This window comes from Canis aureus, chromosome 13, assembly GCF_053574225.1.
Source record: "Canis aureus isolate CA01 chromosome 13, VMU_Caureus_v.1.0, whole genome shotgun sequence".
In the NCBI taxonomy this organism is placed as follows: domain Eukaryota; kingdom Metazoa; phylum Chordata; class Mammalia; order Carnivora; family Canidae; genus Canis; species Canis aureus.
The window spans coordinates 21,077,627-21,101,055 of record NC_135623.1 but is presented as its reverse complement, the minus strand read 5'-3'; the positions used below and the strand labels follow the sequence as shown (position 1 = coordinate 21,101,055).

At 37.0% G+C, this 23,429-nt stretch overlaps 1 protein-coding gene across 12 annotated transcripts in view; it reads left to right on the top strand.

Moving 5' to 3' along the window:
* MAST2 (microtubule associated serine/threonine kinase 2) overlaps positions 1-23,429 on the top strand; it is a 205,196-nt gene that overhangs the window by 59,444 nt on the left and 122,323 nt on the right. Inside the window, exon 4 of one of the 12 annotated variants that reach the window (XM_077845131.1) lies at positions 17,022-17,124. The exons of 10 other annotated variants lie outside the window; for them this stretch is intronic. In XM_077845131.1, the coding sequence (XP_077701257.1) occupies positions 17,022-17,124 (103 nt within the window). Of the gene's footprint in view, positions 1-17,021; positions 17,125-23,429 lie in introns of those variants that run through there. One more of the 12 variants, XM_077845140.1, reaches the window with a different exon arrangement.

Genomic DNA, 23,429 nt, shown 5'->3' with positions numbered 1-23,429 from the left:
CCTTAAATTAATTTTTTAGATAGTGAGCACTGGTTGAGGATTTTTTTTTTTTTTTAATTTTTATTTATTTATGATAGTCACACACAGATAGAGAGAGAGAGGCAGAGACACAGGCAGAGGGAGAAGCAGGCTCCATGCACCGGGAGCCTGACGTGGGATTCGATCCCGGGTCTCCAGGATCGTGCCCTGGGCCAAAGGCAGGCACCAAACCGCTGCGCCACCCAGGGATCCCATGGTTGAGGATTTTTAAGCTGTGTACATTTTAGGAAAGGGAGACTATCATGGCCAAGGGCTGATAATCTGTAATATTAGTTTCACTTACCAGATTGGCACTTCTCCTGGAAGCTTTTTTGAAAGATTTCCTGATGTAATGAATTGAGCCCTCTTTGACATTCCTTTTTTAGCACTTTGTCTTACCTCTGATAGAATTTCTCACATTGTATCATAATTACTTGCTTGTATTTGACTTTGCCATTGGATCTGAGATCTTCTAGAACAGCATTATTAGTTTATGAGTAGTGTTAATCTTGGTAATCTTTCCCTATGCCCATCTCAGTGCTTAGCATAATAAATGTTTCCTGAATTAGTAAATGAATAAAGAGTTTGAATTTTGAATTTCTGGTCTGAACAGTTTATCAGACTGCACCATTTATATTTCTCAGGACCGATGGATTAGAGACTGATTCCTACCTTGTACCCTGCTGATATATGTTTTATTTAGTTAATAAAATCTATTTTGATTGGAAGTTCTATGGCTTTAAAAGCCAGTGACTTTGCAGACACTCATTTAGTGGATAGTATACCCTATGCAAATCATCTGTCTGTTCAGGTCTTGTGTTTGTTTTCCCCATAGACATAATCCAGCCGTTAGTTGTTTAAAGCAGCAGATGGAAAGAGTCCATGGAGATGTGGGTTTATTAGCTCTCACAACAGAAGACCATACTGGTTGTCTAAGGATTAGAAATTTGTTGATGAATGAAAGGGAGATGGATCCTGCTTTCTGTGTTGTTTTCAGCAGTATGGCTAGTTCTTGTTCTTAGAGTCAGTTTTAAGAACACCAGAAAAAAATTTTGTAAATAAACCTTCCTTTAAGCCCCAGACTGTTGGTGTAGCTACGACAATTATGTGAGCAGCAGCTTTTCTTTTCTTCTTGTTGAGTGCAGACTGAATCAGTCTTACAGTTATTGCTGAATTTACTCTAAGGAGTAAAATATATATAGTCTCTAAGGAAACTATACAGCCTGCTTTGTGTATACCTATATATACCTTTATGTATATTTTTATGTATATACTCTCTGTACAAATAGAGAATATAACAGTGCCTTATATATACCTTTATTTGTCAAATTAGGAAATTTGGATCAATATCTTCTGCAATCTTTTGGAAAGTGAATACTTTTTACAGTATGTCCTACAGTTTGAAGAACGAATGATTGTGAATTGGTAAATAATGTTTTAACCCTCTTAAAAATACAGTGCTGCCTTTGCTAACAATTTTTTTGTGACTTATTGAAACACCACCAACTTGCCTCACATTTCTTCTGTGTTTAATAGGATTCTGGAAATTACTATAAAATTGGAAAGTTTAAAACATTGCTTATGGGGTGTTTAACAAAATCCTATCATGTGAGCTAATCTTTTACTATAGAACTTAAATATATATATAAAGCATGTATATATATACTTATATATAAACTTAAATATATATATACTTTAAGCTATAAATTAAGACACTAGAAACATCTTTAAACTTGATTAAAGTCTTGAAAATGGCAGCCAATGACCAAAGAAATGATTCTGAGATTATTAAACCCTGAGTAAAACTAGACTTTTTCATGCTGTGCTCTTTGAGAAGTCTGATGGAATGGGGAGCTTTTCCGCTGACAGTACTATGAGCAGTGAATAGATGAATGAATTCATCCATGCTCAGAACTCACCACACGTGTACTAGCCCCTTCCAGGACATAAAAGAGCAGGGAAACCGACCTTAGTAGTGATCTAAGCTCTTGAAGAAAGAGGCTTTGGTGACTGCCCAAGAAGTGAAGACTAGCGTATCTAGAGATAAAGAAACAAAAGAGCCTGTGACAGTATCGAAAGAATCTGACATTTGCTTTGTCTGTACAAAGGATGAAAGGAATTTTGCCGACTTTGTCAGAACAATAACTGGTTTTATATCAGCCTCAGCCTAAAATACAGGCGTCAGAATAATATGTTTTTCTTTGTATTTCTGAAGAATTGTTATCTTTTTAGAAACGTATGTGAAGTGGTTTTGTTTTGGGAAAGGAAAACGTGACATGGATTTTAAAAGCTCAGTAGCTGCAGGTGGAGACTCTCTTGTTTTGCTTGCCAAACCTTGATAATAAGCAATGAAGTAAGGATATCAAAGATTGGATTTTTTTTCCTGGGACCTTTTTCCTTTTCTTGGTACTTCAAATATTTTAACCAAAGGGGTATGCCTGGAAGAGAAAAACAAATACGAAATATTTTCCTCTATTTTGGTGATGATTCAGATGAGATCTGTCTGTGAAGAAAGACGTGGCTGTCATGCGAGGCAGAGATTGTCTACTTACACTGGACTGAGAACTGATTTAGTGGAGTGGTGGTTAGTGGGAATAGCATGGAGAAAGGGATTGATTGTTTGCCTCTTTACCCAGCAGTAAGCAAGTAGGCACTAGTATTTGACTGTCTGGGGAGTGGCTTTTTTTGTTTGTTACCTATTATGGATGATTCCAGTATTCTGCGAAGGAGAGGGTTACAGGTGAGTAACAGCCTTTTTCCTGCTCTCCTTCCTCTTAGTGTCTTTTGAAAATGTCTAAATGGATTGCTTCAATTTTATTTAATTCATTTGAAGCAAGGTAGAATGCCATTAAGTTCCTCTTTTTTCTATCCTGTATAGTTACAATTAGAGAAATTGTCTGAGACCCTTATACTTTGATAGAAAAAATGCTGCTTGTGCTTACTTACATTATATTAAATGAGTGGTGCAATTAAATCAGACCTTTGTAGGATGCAAGCCTAATTTTTGATATTAGACATTATTGCTGACAGATTGTTTACAGTAAACATATTCTGCTCCTGATCACTGCGTCTTCTTCCCCACCACCTCTCCTTAGTTAAGTCGTATGTATAATATATATGTGACTCTACACATAGTTTTAAGAACTTTTTAAAATTACCACTTTGCAGGCATATATATACACGTACAATATAGCCATATATGATAGCAATATATCTGACACCTGTTTTAGAAGCCTTCTCCTCTTTAAGTCTTTGGTAATTTGGCACATGGAGAGGTAAGTAGAGTCTAATAATGAGGGGAAAATGGAGAGATTGGTAGATAGCATTCAGCAGAGTTTCACTGAATGTCCTTAGCACTAGAAGAAGACACTACATTTGCTTTAAATTTTATGATTAATTTTTTCATATTTGTAAAGTAGATCATCCTGTCTTGGTCTTATTAATAAAGAACAAGCCAGTTTCCTTTAGTCCAACATTCAGTGTGTTTTAAGGATTGACATAGTGAAGATTTCAGTATAAAACACCAAACTAATCGATCAACCTGTGAAGGTCTTCTCATGAAATGTAGCTTTCTCTTGTTTTTATTTTGTTTGACATTTGTAAAGCACTTTTTTTTTTTTTTTTTTTTTTTTTTTTGAGACAAAGCACCTTGGATCTTTGGAGTTATCATAAATTAACATTATTTTGGTATTTTTAAAGCACTCAAAAAGAAAATATACAGGATTGGTAACATTTAGGCAGATTATGATATTTGTAGTTCTTATTATTTATCTTTCTTATTAATGGTATTGTGAACATTCAGAGCCTCTTGGGAGCACTCGCTGAATCTTCAGCACTTTTCCAGTATGACTGACCTTTAAAAGTCAATACCTTATTTTAATTTGTCTTGTTAGTGCAGTCACTTTGATCAGATCTGTCATTTGATTTCTTGGGGATATTTTAGGAAGTATTTTTAAAGTACTCAGAAGACTTTTCATGAATAATGATGTATTATGGTCAATTAACTGTTGATAAAAAATGGCTAGTTTTATTTTAATTTTTTAAAAATTATTTATTCATTTGAGAGAGAGAGAGAGACAGAGAAAGAGAAAGCATGATCTGAGAGGAGAGGCAGAGGGAGAGGGAGAAGCAGACTCCCCACGGAGCAAGGGAGACTGATGTAAGGTTTTGATCCCAGGTCCCTCAGAATCCAAGCTGAAGGCAGATGCTTAACCATCTGAGCTACCCAGGTGCCCCATAAAATGACTGGCTTTATAAGCATACTTAATTGCATTGCTTATTTATTATCTTTATTTAACTTTTTTAGTTGCCCACATTCAGAAAAGGAATCCTATTTATTGAGTGGGGAATATTTTCAATTTTATGCCTGTTCTGTGTTGAATAAGTCATTTTCTCCCTAGTGACTAGGTCAGTCTCCAGTATCTGTTAACCCTTTCTCTTGAGTCTTTGTTTCTATCTTGTGGATATTCCAAATTGCCAGACTACATACACTGGAGAATGTTTTCTTACAGTCTCCTTTTTTCCCCCAAATATTTTTTATTACTTTACAGTTCATTCTCCAAAAGACTACATTGGAACATTCTAAAATAGAAGTAATATTTGAAAAACAGCAGTTTAGATTATTTGTTTTAAATAGGTAAGTTATAATGTAAAACTTCAAAAGTTAGTTTTAGATTTGTGTGTATAAACACACAAAAGCTAAAGTCTATTCAGTGGTATAGGTAATCTACTGGATAACCTCAGATTAGAAGATAAAAAGCCAGATGAATGTACTAACTGCATTTTGATGAATTTTTTAGATTTCCTTAAAGTTTTCCAGAAAACCAGCTAAGATACAACCCTGCTTTGATCCTTCCAGCTCGTTCGTTCGTTCTTTCTTTCTTTCTTTCTTTCTTTCTTTCTTTCTTTCTTTCTTTCTTTCTTTCTTCCTTTCCTTTCCTTTCCTTTCCTTTCCTTTTCTTTTCTTTCTTTTCTTTTCTTCTTTTCTTTTCTCTCTTTTCTCTTTTCTTTTCTTTCGATTTTATTCATTTATTCATGAGAGAGAGAGAGGCAGAGACACAGGCAGAGGGAGAAGCAGGTTCCCTGCGGGGAGCCCGACGGGGGACTCAATCCCAGATCCCGGGATCATGCCCTGAGCCAAAGGCCGATGCTCAACTGCTGAGCCACCCAGGCGTTCCCAGATAATTTTAAAGTAGGAACAGAAGATTGGCTTAAATTATAGTTCTGCCACATTCTAGCCATATTAACCACAGTCATATTTTGAAAAACTCCTAATGCCTCCCTTTCTAGCGTTCTACCATCATTTGACAGTAACCTGTGGAGGCAAGGCATAGAATGATTTGTTAGGGGTGATAGCAGTGGAGGCAGTGGGAAGTTTCTGATTGGCCACTTTTTCGCTATGTGAAGCTTATTAGTAGCTTCCTCAAGGACAAACAGTGTGTTTGTGGACAGGCTAGGTATTTAGGTCAGGATACTCTGACCTGAAAGTAACAGAAAACTTGATTCTGATTTAAATATTTAAAAAAAGGTATTGATTCAAACACAGATGTCCAGAGGTTGGATGGTTTCAAAGTTGGGTAATCTAGTGATCTAGTGTCTTGTTCAGCTTCTCTGCTCTGTATATTGGCCTAATTCTCAAGCTGGCTTCCTACTTAACTAGAGAAAAGGCTGTAATGGTTTCAGCCTGCACATTCATACAGTAATTGCATCTGTAGGTCCTTTTAGACATCTGGGAGATTATGTGGCTGCATCTTTCCTTTAGAGGAGTCTCTGTCCTGTGTAGCAATTGATACTGTTTTATTTGAATAGCGGTTCAGGTTGGGTCTTTGGGTCAGCTTTCATCCTATTGCTACTTTTGAGGTTGAAGTTCCTTGTGAATGAAAGAAGATGCTTTTATATTTGCTTTATTTCCCAATCATCTTTATGGGAGATGATTTTATTTTAACTTTGAAAGGTCAGCAGATTAGCTAACATAAATATATTTTTATTATCAACTCTTACTGCCATGATTTCTACATTTTTTGCCTAGAAGGCAGACACAGTAATTTGGTTTCATTGTATATATAGTGAGAGCCCAGTTTTCCAGATTCTGAGTTGAGATTATTTGTTGTACTGATAAAGTTATTGCCCTCAGGTGACAAACATATAATGTTTATTCTACCCCTTTTCTGCTTTTGATGTTCAAAAGTGAGAGTGCTTTAAAGTGCCCTTGTTCAGGGGCATTTAATTATTTTGGATAGCGTATGACAGCATAATGTATACTGGGAAGCATTTTGACAAAGCTTTCTTGGGATTTTTTTTTTATTTTGAAAGTTATGACATTCAAATAAATAATCCTCATACAAGATGTAATTCAGTTTAGATTGTACTCCTTAGAAGCAAAATCTTCAAGAACCAGCTAGATTTCGGACACTTCCTTTTCTCTTGAAAGTTATTTCAAAGATGATATATGGACAAAAGTGTAATGTAATGATTTCCTTCTGATATTTTTAAATATCCTTTTGTGGGAAGTTGAATAGAAGAAATTGTAATTTGTACTCATCTGTCCTTAGTACTACGAAATATTTTCATCATGTCAGTAAACTAAATGGCTTTGAAAATTAAATGGTTTATCTTATTCGTACCTTCTCTTTTTCTCTGCTGTATGTATTTCTGTTTATGTTGTAATCACACCAGACTTCTGCCTTTTATTGGGAGGGATTTGTATTTAACATATTTATTCATCTTCTCTGATAGTTTTCATTCCTGAGTGTTGTTATCCTCCTCCTCTACCTATCAACCTCCTGGTCATCTTCCCTATGTAGCACCTAATTTTCAGTTCTTACTGTCATCATGATTATCTTCAAGATCTTTGCAGAGATGGATAATCAGGCCAGCCTCAGATCTTTAGAGTTTCTCTTCTTCCTGGAGTTTATTTTAACAGCACATTTTCCCTAAGCAAGATGTATTTTGTCCATGGAGTTGTTTCACTTAGGAATTTAATAGTAATCTAAAATTACATCCCCTGAGACACCTGGGTGGCTCAGTGGTTTGAGTATCTGCCTTTGGCCCAGGGCGTGATCCTGGAGTCCCGGGATCGAGTCCCACATCGGGCTCCCTGCATGGAGTCTGCTTCTTCCTCTGCCTGTGTCTCTGCCTCTCTCTGTGTCTCTCATGAATAAATGAATAAAATCTTAAAAAAAAAAATTACATCCCCTTATCATTTCTGAATTAAATTCCTGCATTCTCGGGGTACCTGGGTGGCTCAGTGATTGAGTGTCTGCCTTCGGCTCAGATTGTGATACTGGGGTCCTGGGATTGAGTCCTTCATTGGGTTCCCCGTGGGGAACCTGCTTCTCTCTTTGCCTATGTCTCTGCCTCCCTCTGTGTCTTTCATGAATAAATAAATAAAATCTCTTAAAAAATAAATTCCTGCATTCTCCTCTGCAAATCAGGATCACAGATTGAAGGTCAGTGAACCAATACTTGTAGAAGTGATTTTCTGGGTCCACCTTTAGAGATTTTTTTTTTTAAGATTTTATTTATTCATGAGACAGAGAGAGAGAGAGAGGGGCAGGGACACAGGCAGAGGGAGAAGCAGGCATGATGTGGGACTTGATCCCGGGAGCCCGATGTGGGACTTGATTCCGGGATCAAAGATCATGCCCTGGGCTGAAGGCAGGCACCAAACCGCTGAGCCACCCAGGGACCCCCAACCTTTAGAGATTTAAAGAAAAATTGATGAATATAATCCCTATGGATTCTTTTTTATTTTGTATTTTGCTACTTCATGCATTTATTGTGTTTCATCCTTTTTTTTTTTTTTTTTTTTAAAGTTCAGAGATGGGGAAAGGGTGTGGGGAGGGGCAGAAAGAATCTTAGGTAGATTCCATGCCCAGCATGGAGCCCAGTGTGGTGCTGGAACTCACAACCCTGAGGTCATGACCTGAGCCAAAATCAAGAGTTTGATGCTGAACTGACTGAGCCACCCAGGCATCCCTATGTTTCATCATTTCTAAGGTTCTCATCTATTTACTTAACAGCTCTGACATTGTGCTGTGTTTTAATGGTGTTACACCTTAATTGGCAGTTATTTTTGTTTTGCTTTAAGAAAATATTAAAAAAAAAAAGAAAATATTTTTAAAGATTATTTATTTATTTGAGAGAGAGCACAGAGGGAGAGGGAGAGGGAGAGGGAGAAGCAGAAGCAGATTCCTTGCTGAGCAAGGAGCCTGACACAATGCTAGATCCCAGGACCCTAAGATCATGACCCGAGCCGAAGGCACTTAACCCACTGAGCCACCCAGCACCTCTAAACACTTTTTTTTTTTTACTGATACCTAAAATAATGTCATCTCTTGAAGTAATAGTTTTTCAGATTCTATAAAATATGTTACTGGCCTATGGAAGGAAGTATTTGAATTTGCAACATTTATATATATATCTAAAGACTTCTGCCTTTTTTTTTCCAGCTCTCTTCTATTCCTTTTTCTAATGTCTTGAACATCTCTCTTCCCTTGATTCTTTGCTTTTCTTTTAGTAAGTTGGTATCCATTTGATGTGTCCTTTCTGTATCATTTGAGAATATGGTGTTTTTTTTTCTCCATTAATTTGTTTTGAAGTGTAGAAGATTTATAAATTTTCTATTGCATAACCACTTGAATTTTGGGGATAAACCTAACTCAGACATGATGTATGATTCAGCTTTTTGAATGGAATGGATTTAATTTAAACTTCCTATATCACCTTGGGGTAGTTTTGGTGAGGTTTATAGGATATATTTATAGGAGTTTGCCCATTTTGTCGCTGTTTATTGAGGTTAAAAATGATAATATTTACTCTTTTAAAAAACATCTGTTGAATCTGTTTTTATGTCCCTCTTGGTGTTTTTCTTTTTTCTTTTCTTTTCTTTTCTTTTTTTTTTTTTTAAGATTTATTTATTTGAGAGAGCTTGTACACGTTCCAGTGCACGAGTTGGGGAAGGGATAGAGGGAGAGGGAAAGAACCTCAAACAGACTCCCTGCTGAGCTTGAAATCAAGGCCTGAGCTGAGATCAGGAGTCAGACGATGAAACGACTGAGCCACCCAGGTGCCTTGTTTTTTATAAAGCCAGCTATCACTTTATTTCAAACTTCATATGTCATTTTGCTTTTGGATTATCTGCAAATGGCATGCAGTAGGTTTTTTTTTTTTTCCTGTCTATACTGGTAAATTTGTCTATTTACATTTATTAAGATTACTGATATATTTGGGCAGCCCCGGTGGCGCAGCGGTTTAGTGCCGCCTGCAGCCCAGGGCGTGATCCTGGAGACCCTGGATCGAGTCCCACGTCAGGCTCCCTGCATGGAGCCTGCTTCTCCCTCTGCCTGTGTCTCTGCCTCTCTCTCTGTGTCTCTATTAATAAATAAATAAAATCTTAAAAAAAAAGATTACTGATATATTTGAATTTGTTTCTACCCTGTTATTTCTTGGCATTCCATGTCCTACGTTTCCATGCCATACCGCTCCTTTTCTTTTTTGCCATTTAAAACTATTAGATAAAGGGGTGCCTGGGTGGCTCAGTTGGTTGAGTGTTTGCCTTTGGCTCAGGTCATGATCTCAGGGTCCTGGGATTGAGCCCTGCATTGGGCTCCCTACTCAGCAGGTAGTCTGCTTCTCCCTCTCCCTCTGCCCCTCCCCACTGCTCATGTTCTCTCTCGCTCTCAAATAAATAAATAGAATCTTAAAAAAAATATTGATGGAGCCTTTTTGGGTTGTTTTTCTTCCTTGATCTTTTTTTTTTTTTTAATTTTTTAAATTTATTTATGATAGTCACAGAGAGAGAGAGAGAGAGAGAGGCAGAAACACAGGCAGAGGGAGAAGCAGGCTCCATGCACCGGGAGCCCGACGTGGGACTCAATCCCGGGTCTCCAAGATCGCGCCCTGGGCCAAAGGCAGGCGCTAAACCACTGCGCCACCCAGGGATCCCTTCCTTGATCTTTTTAACTCTACTAGTGAATTAGAACAAATTCAAGTTTTATTCCTCTCTTAAACAACAGGACTCCTTCCTTCTCATCACCTCCAAACTTACATGCTATTTTTGTACAGTATTTTAGTTCTTCCAAAATTTATTTTCACAAATTAGATATTTTTATTACTGTTTATTTGGTCATTACTTACTGACATTTATGTGTATTTACTAGTTTTCTTACTCAATATTCCTTCCTGGGTCTTAGATTTTTCTCCTAGGATCATTTTCTTCCTTAAAGGATATCATGTAGATGCTGCTTCAGTATAGGTAGATTGCTAGTAAATACTTCAAATTTATTTAAATATCTCTATTGTGTCTTTGACCTTGAAAGATTGTATGGGTATCCAATTTTCTGTTGGTAGTCATTTTCTCTCAAACTTTGTACATAAGAATACTATGTACAACTGTCTTGGTTTCCATCATTGCTATTGAGAAATATACTGCTGCTGTAATTGTCATTCCTTTGATGTTTGTGGATCTTGTTCTCTGGCTTTTAAGAGTGTGTGTGGTTTTCTTTTCTTTTCTTTCTTTCTTTTCTTTTTTTTTTTTTTTTTTTGTCTTTGATGTTTTTCGTATTCCTATCATTTACCTGGTCTGGATTTTTTTTTTTATTTTTTTTATTTTTATTTTTATTTTTTTTTGGTCTGGATTTTTAAAAAATTAATCCCACTTGGGTACATTATGCTCCCTATATACGTGTATTCATTTCTATTCCACTGTATCTTCAAATATTGTAACTTCTTTACTTGTGCTTTCTGGGATTCAAATTAGACATCTATTGAATACAAGCTACACACAAAAGAATATAGAGTTTATATTGCGTTTAAGAAAATGCCAAAACAGCAAAAATGTTCTCTAAAGCTGGAAGTCAAGATGATGGTTTCTTGGGGAGTGTAGGTAGTGACTGAAAGAGGGGCACAGGATGCTTCTAGGTTGATGGTGATGTTCAGTTTTTTAAAACCTGGCTGTTGGTTACACTACTGTATTCAGTTTGTGAAAATTTGAGTTGTAGGCTTATGTACACTTTTCTGTATTTATATTGTATTTCAATATGTAGTTAAAAAGTATTTGTTGTCTTCTTTTATTCAGTAGGATGCGGAAGTAAAGGATGTTATTTGTCATCAGCAGTGGATTCTGAGTGGGCCCTAGAATGTTGTTCTCCACTCCTACCCTCACCCCAAGCAGTGTTATTTATGTTAGTCAGGCTGTATCGGTTTACTTAAAAGTTCTGTAAAGAGATATCTAGCTATTTAGTGGTGAGAATGCCTTTTTCTTCCCCCTTAATTTTAGACCTTAGTTGAGATATCATTTCCAAAAACCTAACTTTCAAACTCTACTCTCAATGAGTGGAAGGTTGAGTTAATATTTCTTAAAGCCTGTTAATTTTCCTTCTCTGGGAGGAGTGCTGCTACTGCAGTGAAAAAGGAATGGATGAATGAATTAATGTGAGTGAGAATTAAACTAGAAAGTGTGAGGGAGGCCCAGAGAGGGAGCTGCCTCGGGCAGAGAGATAGCTTTGACCCATACCAGTCATCTCCATGCTGGTGACTATTGATGTAAAGGACAAACACCAGTCTTGTGACTCTTAGCTTGCATACTTACTTGTGGGGGTAGCAGTTATTGACTTTGGACACTTGGCCTTTGTCTTTTCTTTGGAAATATTTTATGGGTTTAGTCATTGTGAATAATGCACATAGACAGTGATTCCCCATGTGAAGAAAGCCGTCTCATTTTGTATGTAATATCTTTAGAAGTTTGCTTTGTGGACAAGTGAAAGGGAGTAAATGGTTATTTCCCTAGAATTTACTATATACAGCTTTCTTTGCAACTTTAGAATATAGTTCAAGAAAATATGAGAATAGCATCTTTAGCAGACAGTATTTATGTCAGTTTCAGGGAACCAAAATGATTGTAATTAAGTTTGAGAGACTCTAAAATAATATATACTTGAATTTTGGGGATAGAATTAGTTACTGGAGAATAGTACCTAATCCATTAGCGTTACAACCTTGCTTCAGGTGGATCAAATTAGAAGAATCCATCTCCTGTTAGTAATGATAATCCAGGCTATCAAACCTTAAGCTTTTCTTGGGGAGAGAGAAGGGACGTAGTTTTTTTGTTGTTGTTGTTGTTGTTGTTTTTTAAAAGATTTTATTTATATATTTATTTGAGAGACAGAGAGAGAAAGAGCATCAGCAGTGGGGAGAGGGAGAAGCAGACTCTACCAGCCAGAAGACTGTCAGTAAGTGGCTTGTTCCTAGCACCCTGGGATCATGACCTGAGCTAAAGGCAGATGCTTAACTGCCTGAGCCACCCAGGTGCCCCGTTTTTTTTTTTTTTAAGACTTTATTTTTAGAGCAGTTGTATGTTTACAACAAAAATCAGAGGAAGGTACAGAGATTTCCCACATATCTGCTAGTATTTGTTGTCTTCTTTTATCCAGTAGATGCACAGTCTTCCCCATTATCAGTATCACTCACCAGAATGGTACTTTTTTTTTTTTTTCCAAGGATGAACCTGCAGTGACATATTATAATCACCCAAAGTCCACAGTTTCATTTAGTGTCTACTGTTAGTGTTGTGCATTCTATGGGTTTGAATAAATGTATAGTGACAAATATCCACCATTAGAATATCATATGATGGTTCCTGTTGCTCTGCATCCTCACCAGTATTTGGTGTTGCCAGTGTTCCAGATTTGGGACATTTTTATAAAAGGTTTATAGTGAGGATGTCTGGGTGGCTCAGTAGGTTAAGCATCTGCCTTTAGCTCAGGTCATGGTCTTGGGATCAAGCCCCACATTGGGCTCCCTCCTTAACAGAGAGTCTGCTTCTCCCTCTGCCCCCAACTCGGGCTCACTTTCTCAAATAAATGGATAGAATCTTTTAAAAAATATAAATAAAAGGTGTATAGTGCTATCTCATTTTTTTTTTTTTTTTTTTAGGCAGAAGTTTTTTTAGTTTTTTTTTTTTAAACTTTATTTTTTTATTTATTTATTATTTATGATAGTCACAGAGAGAGAGAGAGAGAGAGGCAGAGACATAGGCAGAGGAAGAAGCAGGCTCCATGCACCGGGAGCCCGACATGGGATTCGATCCCGGGTCTCCAGGATCACGCCCTGGGCCAAAGGCAGGCGCTAAACCCGCTGCGCCACCCAGGGTTCCCTGCTATCTCATTATTTTAATTTGCATTTTCCTGATGACACATGATGTAGAACATCTTTTCATATGAAAACCTTCAGTTTTTAAATGTATTTTTTTAAAGATTCATTTATTTATTTTAGAGAGAGAGTGGGGGTGGTGCAGAGAGAGAATCCTGAGCAGACTCTGCACTGAATGTGGAACCCTGTGCAGGGCTTGATTTCATGACTCTGAGATCACAACCTGAACCCAAACCAAGAGTCAGTTGCTTAACTGACTGTACCACCCAGGTGCCCCTTAAAGGTATTTTCTTATTCTAACCTTAGACTGACTTTTGTGAGATGGGCAAAGTAGGTTTTTGTTTTTTGCAAAGTAAGTATTTTTTAAAAAATTTATTTCAGAGAGAGGGAGAGAGAGCGCGAAAGAGCATGTGCATCAAACTGGGGGAGAGGAGGAGGAGGAATAGAGGGAGAGAATCCCAAGTGGACTTTGCACTGAGCTCAAAGCCCCTCTCAGGGTGATGGAACCAACTACTCCGAGATCACAACCTGAGCCAACACTAGGAGTTGGGCACTTAACCCACTGAGCCACGCAGGTGCCCTGCAAAGTAGGCATTTTTATTACAGGTGTGCAGAAAAGAAAAAGATTTAGGAAGGTGTAATCACTGACCAAAATTTCATGAGTAAAGTAAGTAGTAGAACTGTGTTTACGTTATTTTTTTTTTACTCTGAGCCCTGAGTTTTTATACCATATGGAAAGATGATCCTGTTAGTATCATCAAGCTGTCTTTACTGTTCCTCAAACTCACATGAGAACAACACATCTGTTATTGTGTCACAATTCATAGAATAAAATACTTTCATACACATTACTTTGACCTTTATAAGCATATCTAATCCTTAGAGGTAGGTGAAATTCCAGATCACATAAGTTATATGTTATTGAGCCTTAACATGAACTTTATATTTTGTGCTCTTTCCTATGTTCCTTAATATTGTATAATGTAAATACTGCATCATTGAAGCTTGTTCTTAAGATGATTACATGTGAATTTAATGGAATAAGAGGAGTGAAATACATTAGAGTTTTATAGGTTGTACCATAGCTGCATATACACTGATTTCCCCCTTAGCTTCAGACCTTAAGATAGACTCACACTCAAGTGTGAATGAGTGGAGCTAAAATGCCATAATGCCCAGAGCAGTAGTAATGGTACATTTGCTATGCAGGAAAGGGAGGTTTCTCAGCAGATTTATTTGCTGCCAGAGCTTAGGGGAGAAGATTGTATTTGGGGATAAGGTTCTTTTAAGGCCGGTCAGTAAATGGTATTAAAGTACATTTGTGTGGTAGGTTATGTTTTTCTCTCCTAAAAGCATTTTTTTTGAATGATTATTATAATAGCTACCAACCAGAAGACTGTCAGTAAGTAGTATGTGAAAACGGAGTATATCCTTTCTCTAGTAAAACCTCTTTGGCTGACTTAGCTGCAGTTGATATTTTTTATCAGTGTAACTCCAAATAAGCAACCATTTACTTACTTGATTGATTCATTGGTTTATTCATCAAATATTCATTTGGTACCTACTAGGCTAAGTATGTCATTGAGAGCAAGACTAATCTCTGTTCCTCTAGAGCTAACAGTCATTCCCAGAAAACAATTAAGTAACTAATGATAGTGAAGAGTCGGAAGTACATAGAGGTAGGCTAGGAAAACCATTATGTAGGGAGATCTTCCCAGAGGAGATAGATTGAAGCTAAGGTCCAAGAATGTATAAAAGGAGATAAGGAAAAGTAATCCAAGAAGAATAATAGGTGTGAAGCCCTGAAGTGAAGAGAGGGTATGCCATGTCCCCAAGATCAAAACTCCAGAAAGACTGGGGAATTGTGCAAAGGATGCTGAAGAAGTAGGCAATAGCCAGGTAGCATCCTATAGGCTGCAGAAAGGATTTTAGACTTTATCCACTGAGGAATTTAAGAAGAAAAATGACCCAATCAGTTCTGCATTTTATTTTATTTATTTTTTCAGTTCTGCATTTTAAAAGGATCTTTTTGGCTGCTTGTTTTGTTAAACTAAGGTAGTACCATTTAGAAAACAGATACTAATTACATGATATTTACATTGATACAACATTAAGGATCCTGGGGAACAAACTAAAGGAAGATCAACTAGGAAGGTGGTATTGGATGATGCTGGTCTGGACAAGGGGACATGGCAGTAGAGATAAAGTGAAATCTAAAGATAGATGTTTTGGAGGTAGCCATTGGCAAGGCTTGCTGAATAATTGAGTTGTAGAGTAAAAGAAAGTGAAACAAGAATGCCTCTAAACAAACTGAGAGGTGATAAAGGGAGGTGGGTGGGGAATGAGCTAAATGGGTGATGGGTATTAAAGAGGGCACTTGTTAAGATGAGCACTGGGTGTTACACGAAAGTGATGAATCACTAAATTCTACTCCTAAAGCCAGTATATTATTACACTATATGTTAACCCTTGAGAATTTAAATAAAGATTTGAAGGAAAAAGAAAAGAATGACTCTAGATTTGGTGGTACCATCACTGAAGTGGAAAATACAGGAGGACCAAGGTTGAGTAGGAAGCCAGGTTGAGTTTTTAGACATTTTAAGTACAAGATAGTTATATATGCTCAGGTGAGAGATCTAGGATGAAGATACAAATATGGCAGTCATCTGTAAAATGTATGTAGAGAGGAGTTTCCAGACAGAACTTTAAGGACAATCAGCGTTTAAGGGTCTCAGATGATGAAGGATAAGCCTGCAAAGATGTAGTGTTTTCAGAAATAAAAGCTAAAACAGGAGCATATGGTTTTGAGGAAAGAAAATTATTTTAAGATAGAAGAGTGAATAATACTGACAAATGCTGCTGAGCACTCAGGTCAGAAAAAGAAATGGTAGACTGGATGCAGTGGAGGTGTTTTACATGGAGACCATTGATAACCTGGCAAGAATGGTTTAAACGGAGTGGTGAGGTCCAGGGATATTTGCAGTATGTTGAACAGCAAATAGGAAGTGAAAAATTGGAGACAGTGATTCAACCACACTAATTCAAGAAGTGTGGTTGTGATTATAAAAACCACCAGTGGTTCAGTCAGTTAAGCTTCCCACTCTTTTTTTTTTCCCCAAAAAAGATATATTTATTTATTTTTAGTGAGAGAATGAGAGTGAGTAGGGTGTGGGGCAGGTAGAGGCAAAGGGAGAGAGAGTCCCAAGCAGACTCTGTGCTCAGCGCAGAGCCTGATGTAGGGCTCGATCCTACTACCTGGAGATCATAACCCAAGCCAAAACCAAGAGTCCAATGCTAAACTGACTGCACCACCTAGGCACCCCTAAGCTTCAGACTCTTGATCTCAGGGTCATGAGTTGAAGCCCTATGTTGGGTTGCATGCTGGATGTGGAGTCTATTTAAAAAAAGAAAGAAAGAAAAAGAAAGAAATGTGGTTGTGAAGGGAAAAAGACTTGATAAGGCAGAGGTTGAAGAGGGATATGTAGTAATTAAGGGGAAAATTTTGTTAAAAGGTGGGATTGACTAGATGTGTTCAGAATGCTAATTAGAAGATCATGGAGAATATGGAGAGTCAAGAGATAACCAGTAAATCAGAGAAGGCTGAATGGGATGGACTTCATCTGATGTTATAAGGTATTGCCAGATATTACCATCCTACTTCCTAAGATGAAGTGATAAATTTATGTTATCTCTTTAAATGAGAGTGCTCTTGCCTCAGCCAGACTTCTAGACTGTGCAGTTTTCCTCCTTAATTTGTTATGAATGTTCTCTGGGAAAGGGAGGATTGGGAAATCATTGTTCCTTGGACTGCTTTTATCTGATTGGAGAGCACTTTTTGTTCCACTTTGTCTTAGGGCTGTCTTTATGGTACCAGAGTGCTTGGCATAGAATGTACTCATCTGGAGCCCTGGGCATCCATCTTGGAAATGCAGGCTTTTGTGGAGGTGCAAGGAGAGGGTAAGGAAGAAGAGATGGATCTTCATGGATGCATTTCCTTGTCTAAAAGGGATTCAGAGAGGGGCATATATGCAATTTTATTATTGCCCCCAAATATACAAATATTTACCTCGTGTTTCCTATTTAAACTGTTCAAGAAGCCAGGACTGTCATATAGGTTCAAAGATTTGTGTTACCAAGTTATATATAGATTGTTTCAGAATAAAGAAAAAAAGGACACATTCCCCTACCACATTTTATGAGGATTAGGATGCCCAAATTGACAAGGACAGTTCGAGAAGAGAAAATATGTAGGCCAATCTTACTTACTTACCACAGAGGCAAAATCCTTAATAAAAGCCTCCAGATCTAGATGATTTTATTAATGAAAACTGTATAATAATTAAGGAAGAAATAATGCCAATCTTACACAAACTCTCTCAGGAAATAGAGGCAGGAACACTTCCTAGCCAGTTTTAGGAGGCTAATGTAATTGTGATTCTAAAATCAGACAAAAGCATTATAATAAAATCTGGAGACCAGATCCCTTATGAATATAGGTGCAAAAATCTTTAATAAAATATCAGCAAAGATAGCCTAACAAAGTTGGGTTATACACAGAAATGTAAGATTAGTTTAATAAAGATGGTGTCCAACTTATTATAGTTTGACTATAATGTTTCAACTTTATGATGGTGTGAAAATGATATACATTTGGTAGAAACTGTATGTTGAATTTTGGAACTTGATATTTTCCTGGGCTAGTTAGAATGTAGTATGATACTCTCCAGTCAGCCACATGATTGATATACTTACTAGCCACCCTGTACATATACATCCATTCTCTTTTTCACTTTCAGTACAGTATTTTTTTAAAATTTTATTTATTTATTTATGATAGTCACAGAGAGAGAGAGAGAGAGAGAGAGGCAGAGACATAGGCAGAGGGAGAAGCAGGCTCCATGCAAGGAGCCTGACGTGGGATTCGATCCCGGTCTCCAGGATTGCGCCCTGGGCCAAAGGCAGGCGCTAAACTGCTACGCCACCCAGGGATCCCTTCAGTACAGTATTTAATACATTATATTAAAATAGTCATACTTTATTATAAAATAGACTTTATGTTAGATCATTTTGCCCACCTGTAGGCTTAATGTAAGTGTTTTGAGCACACTTAAGGTAGGCTAGGGTAAGCTGTGATGTTTAAAAAGCTTTTTTAAAAACATTTTATTTAATTATTCATGAGAGACACAGAGAGAGAGGCAGAGACAGAGGCAGAGGGAGAAGCAGGCTCCCTGTGGGGAGCCTGATGTGGTACTTGATCCCAGGACCCTGACCTGATCAGGACCCTGACCTGACCAGGATCATGACCTGAGCCAAAGACAGATACTCACTGAACCACCCAGGCATCCTTTAAGTGCAGTTTTGACTTAACAATATTTTCAGCTTACAATGGGTTTATTGGGACATAACCCCATAGTAAGCTGAGGAAGTACTCTATTAGAAAATCAGTCACTGTGTGGAGCCTGGGTAGCTCAGTCTGTTAAGTGTTTACCTTTAGCTGAGGTTATGATCTCAGGGTCCTGAGATCGAGCCCTGAATTGGGCTCCCTGCTCAGTAGGGAGTCTGCTTTCCCTCTCCTTCTGCCCCTCTCCATGCTTGCTCATGTGTATGCTCACTCTCTCTAAAATAAATAAAATATATATTTTTTAAGATTTTATTTATTTATTCCTGGCAGACACACAGAGAGAGAGAGAGAGAGGCAGAGACACAGGCAGAGGGAGAAGCAGGCTCCATACAGGGAGCCCGATATGGGACTCGATATCTGGTCCCCAGGATCACACCCTGGGCTGAAGGCGGCGCTAAACCGCTGGGCCACCGGGGCTGCCCTAAAATCTCTTTCTTTTTAAAAGAAAATCCATCACTGTAATTTACCACATTAGCAGGAAAAAAAAACCCCTATGATCATTTCAGTATATGCTGAGAAAATATTTGATAAAATCAATATCCATTCATGATAAAAACTCCTAAATATATTAGGAATAGCAGGAAACTGTCAATTTGATAAAAGTATTCTATGAAAAACCTACAGCCAACATCATATTTAGTGGTAAAATATTGAACTCTTTCTCCCTATGATCAGATGAGAAACATGGCAAGGATGTCTACCAGACGATTCTAGAAAGTGGAAAGAGGCAAAATCTTTAATATTTTTAAAGATTTATTTATTTCAGAGAGAGAGAGAGAAAGAGATAGTGTTTGTGGGGGTAGGGGTAGAGGCAGAGGGAAAGGAGAGAGGAAACAGACTCCCTGCTGAGCGAGGAGCCCAATGCAGGGCTCAATCTCAGGACCCTATATCAGGGTCTGAGCTGAAACCAAGAGTCAGACACCTAACCCACCTAACCCACCTAACTCACCCAGGCTACCTGAGAAAATGATTGTTTATACATAAAAATCCTAAGGAGTCTACAAAAACAGTCATTATAGCTAATAATGAATTTGGCAAAGTTATAAGACATGGTCAGTATATAAAAACGTATTGCATTCCTATACTAGAAGCAAGCAATTGGAAAATGAAATAATTTTATTTCAAAAATATCTACTTAAGGGATCAGTTTAGCAAAAGAAGGTCTTTTTGCTGAAAATTATGAAACATTGCTTAGAATAATTAAAGTAGATCTAAATAATTGGAGAAATACTGTGTTCATGGGTTGGAAGACTTAATGTTAAGATCTCAGTTCTTTCCAAATTGGTCTGTAATCCCAGCAGACATTTTTGTACAAATTAATAATTTATATGCAACATTTATATGCAAATGCAGAGTCAAGAATGTCCAAAGCATTCTTGAAGAAGAAGAGCAAAGTTAAAGGACTACATGATCTGACTTAAATACTTGTTAATATAAAGCTGCAGAATGAAGAAAGTAAGAAAGTATGGAGTCCCAAAATAGCCCATTCTATTTTAATTCAGTTTTTAACAAAGGTGCCTAAGCAATTTGTTGGTGAAAAGATGGTATTTTCCATAAACGGTGCTGGAATAAGTGGATATCTCTATGGAAAAAGATAACCTAACCCTATCTCATATTACCCCCAAATTAATTCAAAATGGACCTAAATGTTAAGGCTAAAAGCCATAAAGCAATTAGAAATAAAATATAGGAAAATAATTTTGTCCCCTTGGCATGGACAGAGGTTTCTTAGGCAAGATACTGAAAGCATTAACCATAAAAGAAATATTGACTAATTGACTTTCATCAGCATTTAAAACTTTTGCTTATCAAAAGACACCACTACTAACTTTAGTTAGGCAAACCACAGACTGAGAGAAAATATTCATCAAACATATCTAACAAAGGACTTGTGTTTAGAATATATGAAGAATTCTTAAAACTGAATAATAAAAAGACAAATAGGCTGATTATAAAAGGGACAAAATATTTTAAGATAATTCATAAAAGTACTGATGTACTGATGGCTAATAAGCAAATGAAAAGATGCTTAAAATCATTAGTTATTTTGAAAATGCAAATTAAAACTGCAGTGAGATACAACTGCACACTCTAAGCCAAAATTTAGATTACTGATGACACATATTGGTTTGAACATAGAGCAGTTGGAGTTCTTGGGGTGGGTGTAGAGTGATTCTGATATTATTAGTAATAATTATTACTATATTAGCTAGAATGTGGAACAATTGAAATTCTCATACATTGTCATTGGGAGTGTAATTTGATATAATCACTTCAGAAAAAGATCTGGTAGTTTTTTATAAAACTAAATATATACCAATCCTATAACCCACTAATCCTACATTCTTAGGTATTTTACCCAAGACAGATGAAACATAGGCCTATTAAAAGACTTGTCTAGGAATGTTAGTAGTTCAAAACTGGAAATAATCCAAATGTCCATTAATAGGAGAAAAGATAAATAAACTGTGGTATACTAATATGATTAGATTTTACTACTGTTACATGCAACATATGGATGAATTTCTTTTTTTTTTTAAGATATTATTTATTTATTCATGAGAGACATAGAGGAAGAGGCAGAGACATAGGCAGAGGGAGAAGCAGGCTCCTCATGAGGAGCCTGATGTGGGACTCGATCCTAGGACTCTAGGATCATGACCTGAGCCAAAGGCAGACACTCAACCACTGAGCCACCCAGATGCCCCTGGATGAATTTCTAAAACATTGTGCTGAGTGAAAGAAGTTTTATATACAAGCATTCATACTTATTCCATTCATATGAAGTTTGGGAGCAGGCAAAACTAACCCATGGTAGAAAAATGGAAATAGTATTTGCTTGGGTGAGGGAGTAGTGATTTGTTGGGAATTTACCAAAAAAGGATATGATGAACTCTTTGGATTGATGAATATGTTCTATATATTGGTAGGGATTTGGGTTACCTGAGTTTTTGCATTTATTAAACTTATCATCTGGCATATATAATACTGTACATTTCAGTGTTTGTAAATTTACCTTGAAAAAAATATATATCCAGCATGAAAGCATTGTAAATAAATGCTGAATTCTGGGTAATGATATACATGTTTAAGTATCTACCGATATCTGTAGTCTACTTTGAGATGCATTTTGTTTTTAGAAAGGGATAGGTGGCTAAATATATGATAAAGCAAATATGTGCATTCCTTGGAGATATTGTGAGTTCAATTAACTATCGCAATAAAGCAAATCAAATGGATTTTTTGGTTTTCTAATGCATGTAAAAGTTATGTTTAAACTGTAGCCTGTTAAGTGAGCAATAGCATTCTGTCTAAAAAAAAACTACATATCTTAATTAAAAAATACTTATTGCTAAAAAATATTAGCCACCATCTGGGCTTTCAGTGAGTCATAATCTTTTTACTGGTGGAAGGTCTTACATCGATGTTGATGGCTGCTGACTGATCAGGGTGGTGGTTGCTGAAGGCTGGGATGATTGTGGCAGTTTCTTAAAAAAGACAACAGTGAAGTTGCCACATTAATTTACTCTCTTCCTTTCATGAATAATTTCTCTGTATCGTGACATGTGGTTTGATAGTATTTTACCCACAGAACCTCTTTCAAAATTGGAATCAGTCCTCTCAAACTCTGCTACTGCTTTATCAACTAAGTTTATATGATATTTTAAATCCTTTATTGTTTCAACATTCTTCATAGCATCCTCACCAGGAATAGATTCCATCCCAAGAAACCATTGTCTTTGTTCATCCATAAGAAGTAACTCCTCACCCATTCAAGTGTTATCATGAGATTATAGTAATTCAGTCACACCTTCAAACTCCACTTGTGTTCTAGTTCTCTTGCTATTTACACCCCATCTGCAAAGTTACTTCTTCCACTGAAGTCTTAAATTTCTCAAAGTCACCCTTGAGGGTTGGAATCCGCTTCTTTCAAACTCTTGTTCATGTTGATGTTTTGACCTACCCCCATGAATCACAAGTGTTCATGATTGAACACACAAAGGACATTGTGGGGTTATTTACTGCCTTAATTTCAATATTGTAGGGAGACCAAAGGAGAGGGGGAGAGATGGGAATGGCTAGTCAGTTAAAACACACACATTTATCAATTAAATTTGCCATTTTGTGAATGCATAAAGAAGATGTGAGATACACACACACACACATATATAAAATTTGGGTGGGGAGAATGCAATATTACTCAGCCATCAGAAAGGATGAATAACTACCATTTACATCGCTGTGAATGGAACTGGAGAGTATTATGCTAAGTGAAGTATGTCAGTCGGAGAAAGAATTATCATATGGTTTCACTCATAATGTGGAATGTAAGAAATGGTGAAAGGGATCATAAGGGAAGGGGAGAAACTGAGTGAGAAAAATTAGAGAGGAAGACAAACCATGAGAGACTCCTGAGTCTGGGAAACAAGTAAAGGGTTTGCAGAAGGGAAGCTGTGGGGAGGGGTGGAGTAACTGGGTGATGGGCATTAAGGAGGGCACATAATGTGATGAGCACTGGGTGTTGTTACAGTGTATGTTGACAAATTGAATTTAAATAAAACGTTTGCCATCTTGTATGGGCAAGGTTTGTAGCACCCCAAAAGAATTATAATAGTAACATCAAAGATCCCTGATCCCAGATCACCATAGCAAATATAATAATAATGTAAAAGTTTGAAATTTTGTGAGAATCACCAAATGTGACAGAGACACATGGAATGAGCAAATGCTGTTGGAAAGTGGTGCTGACACACTTGCTGTAGGATCGCCACAGACCATCAATATGTTTAAAAAAAAAAAAAAAGACAGTATCTGTGAAGAGCAATAAAATAAGTACAATAAGACAAGGCACGCCTGTATT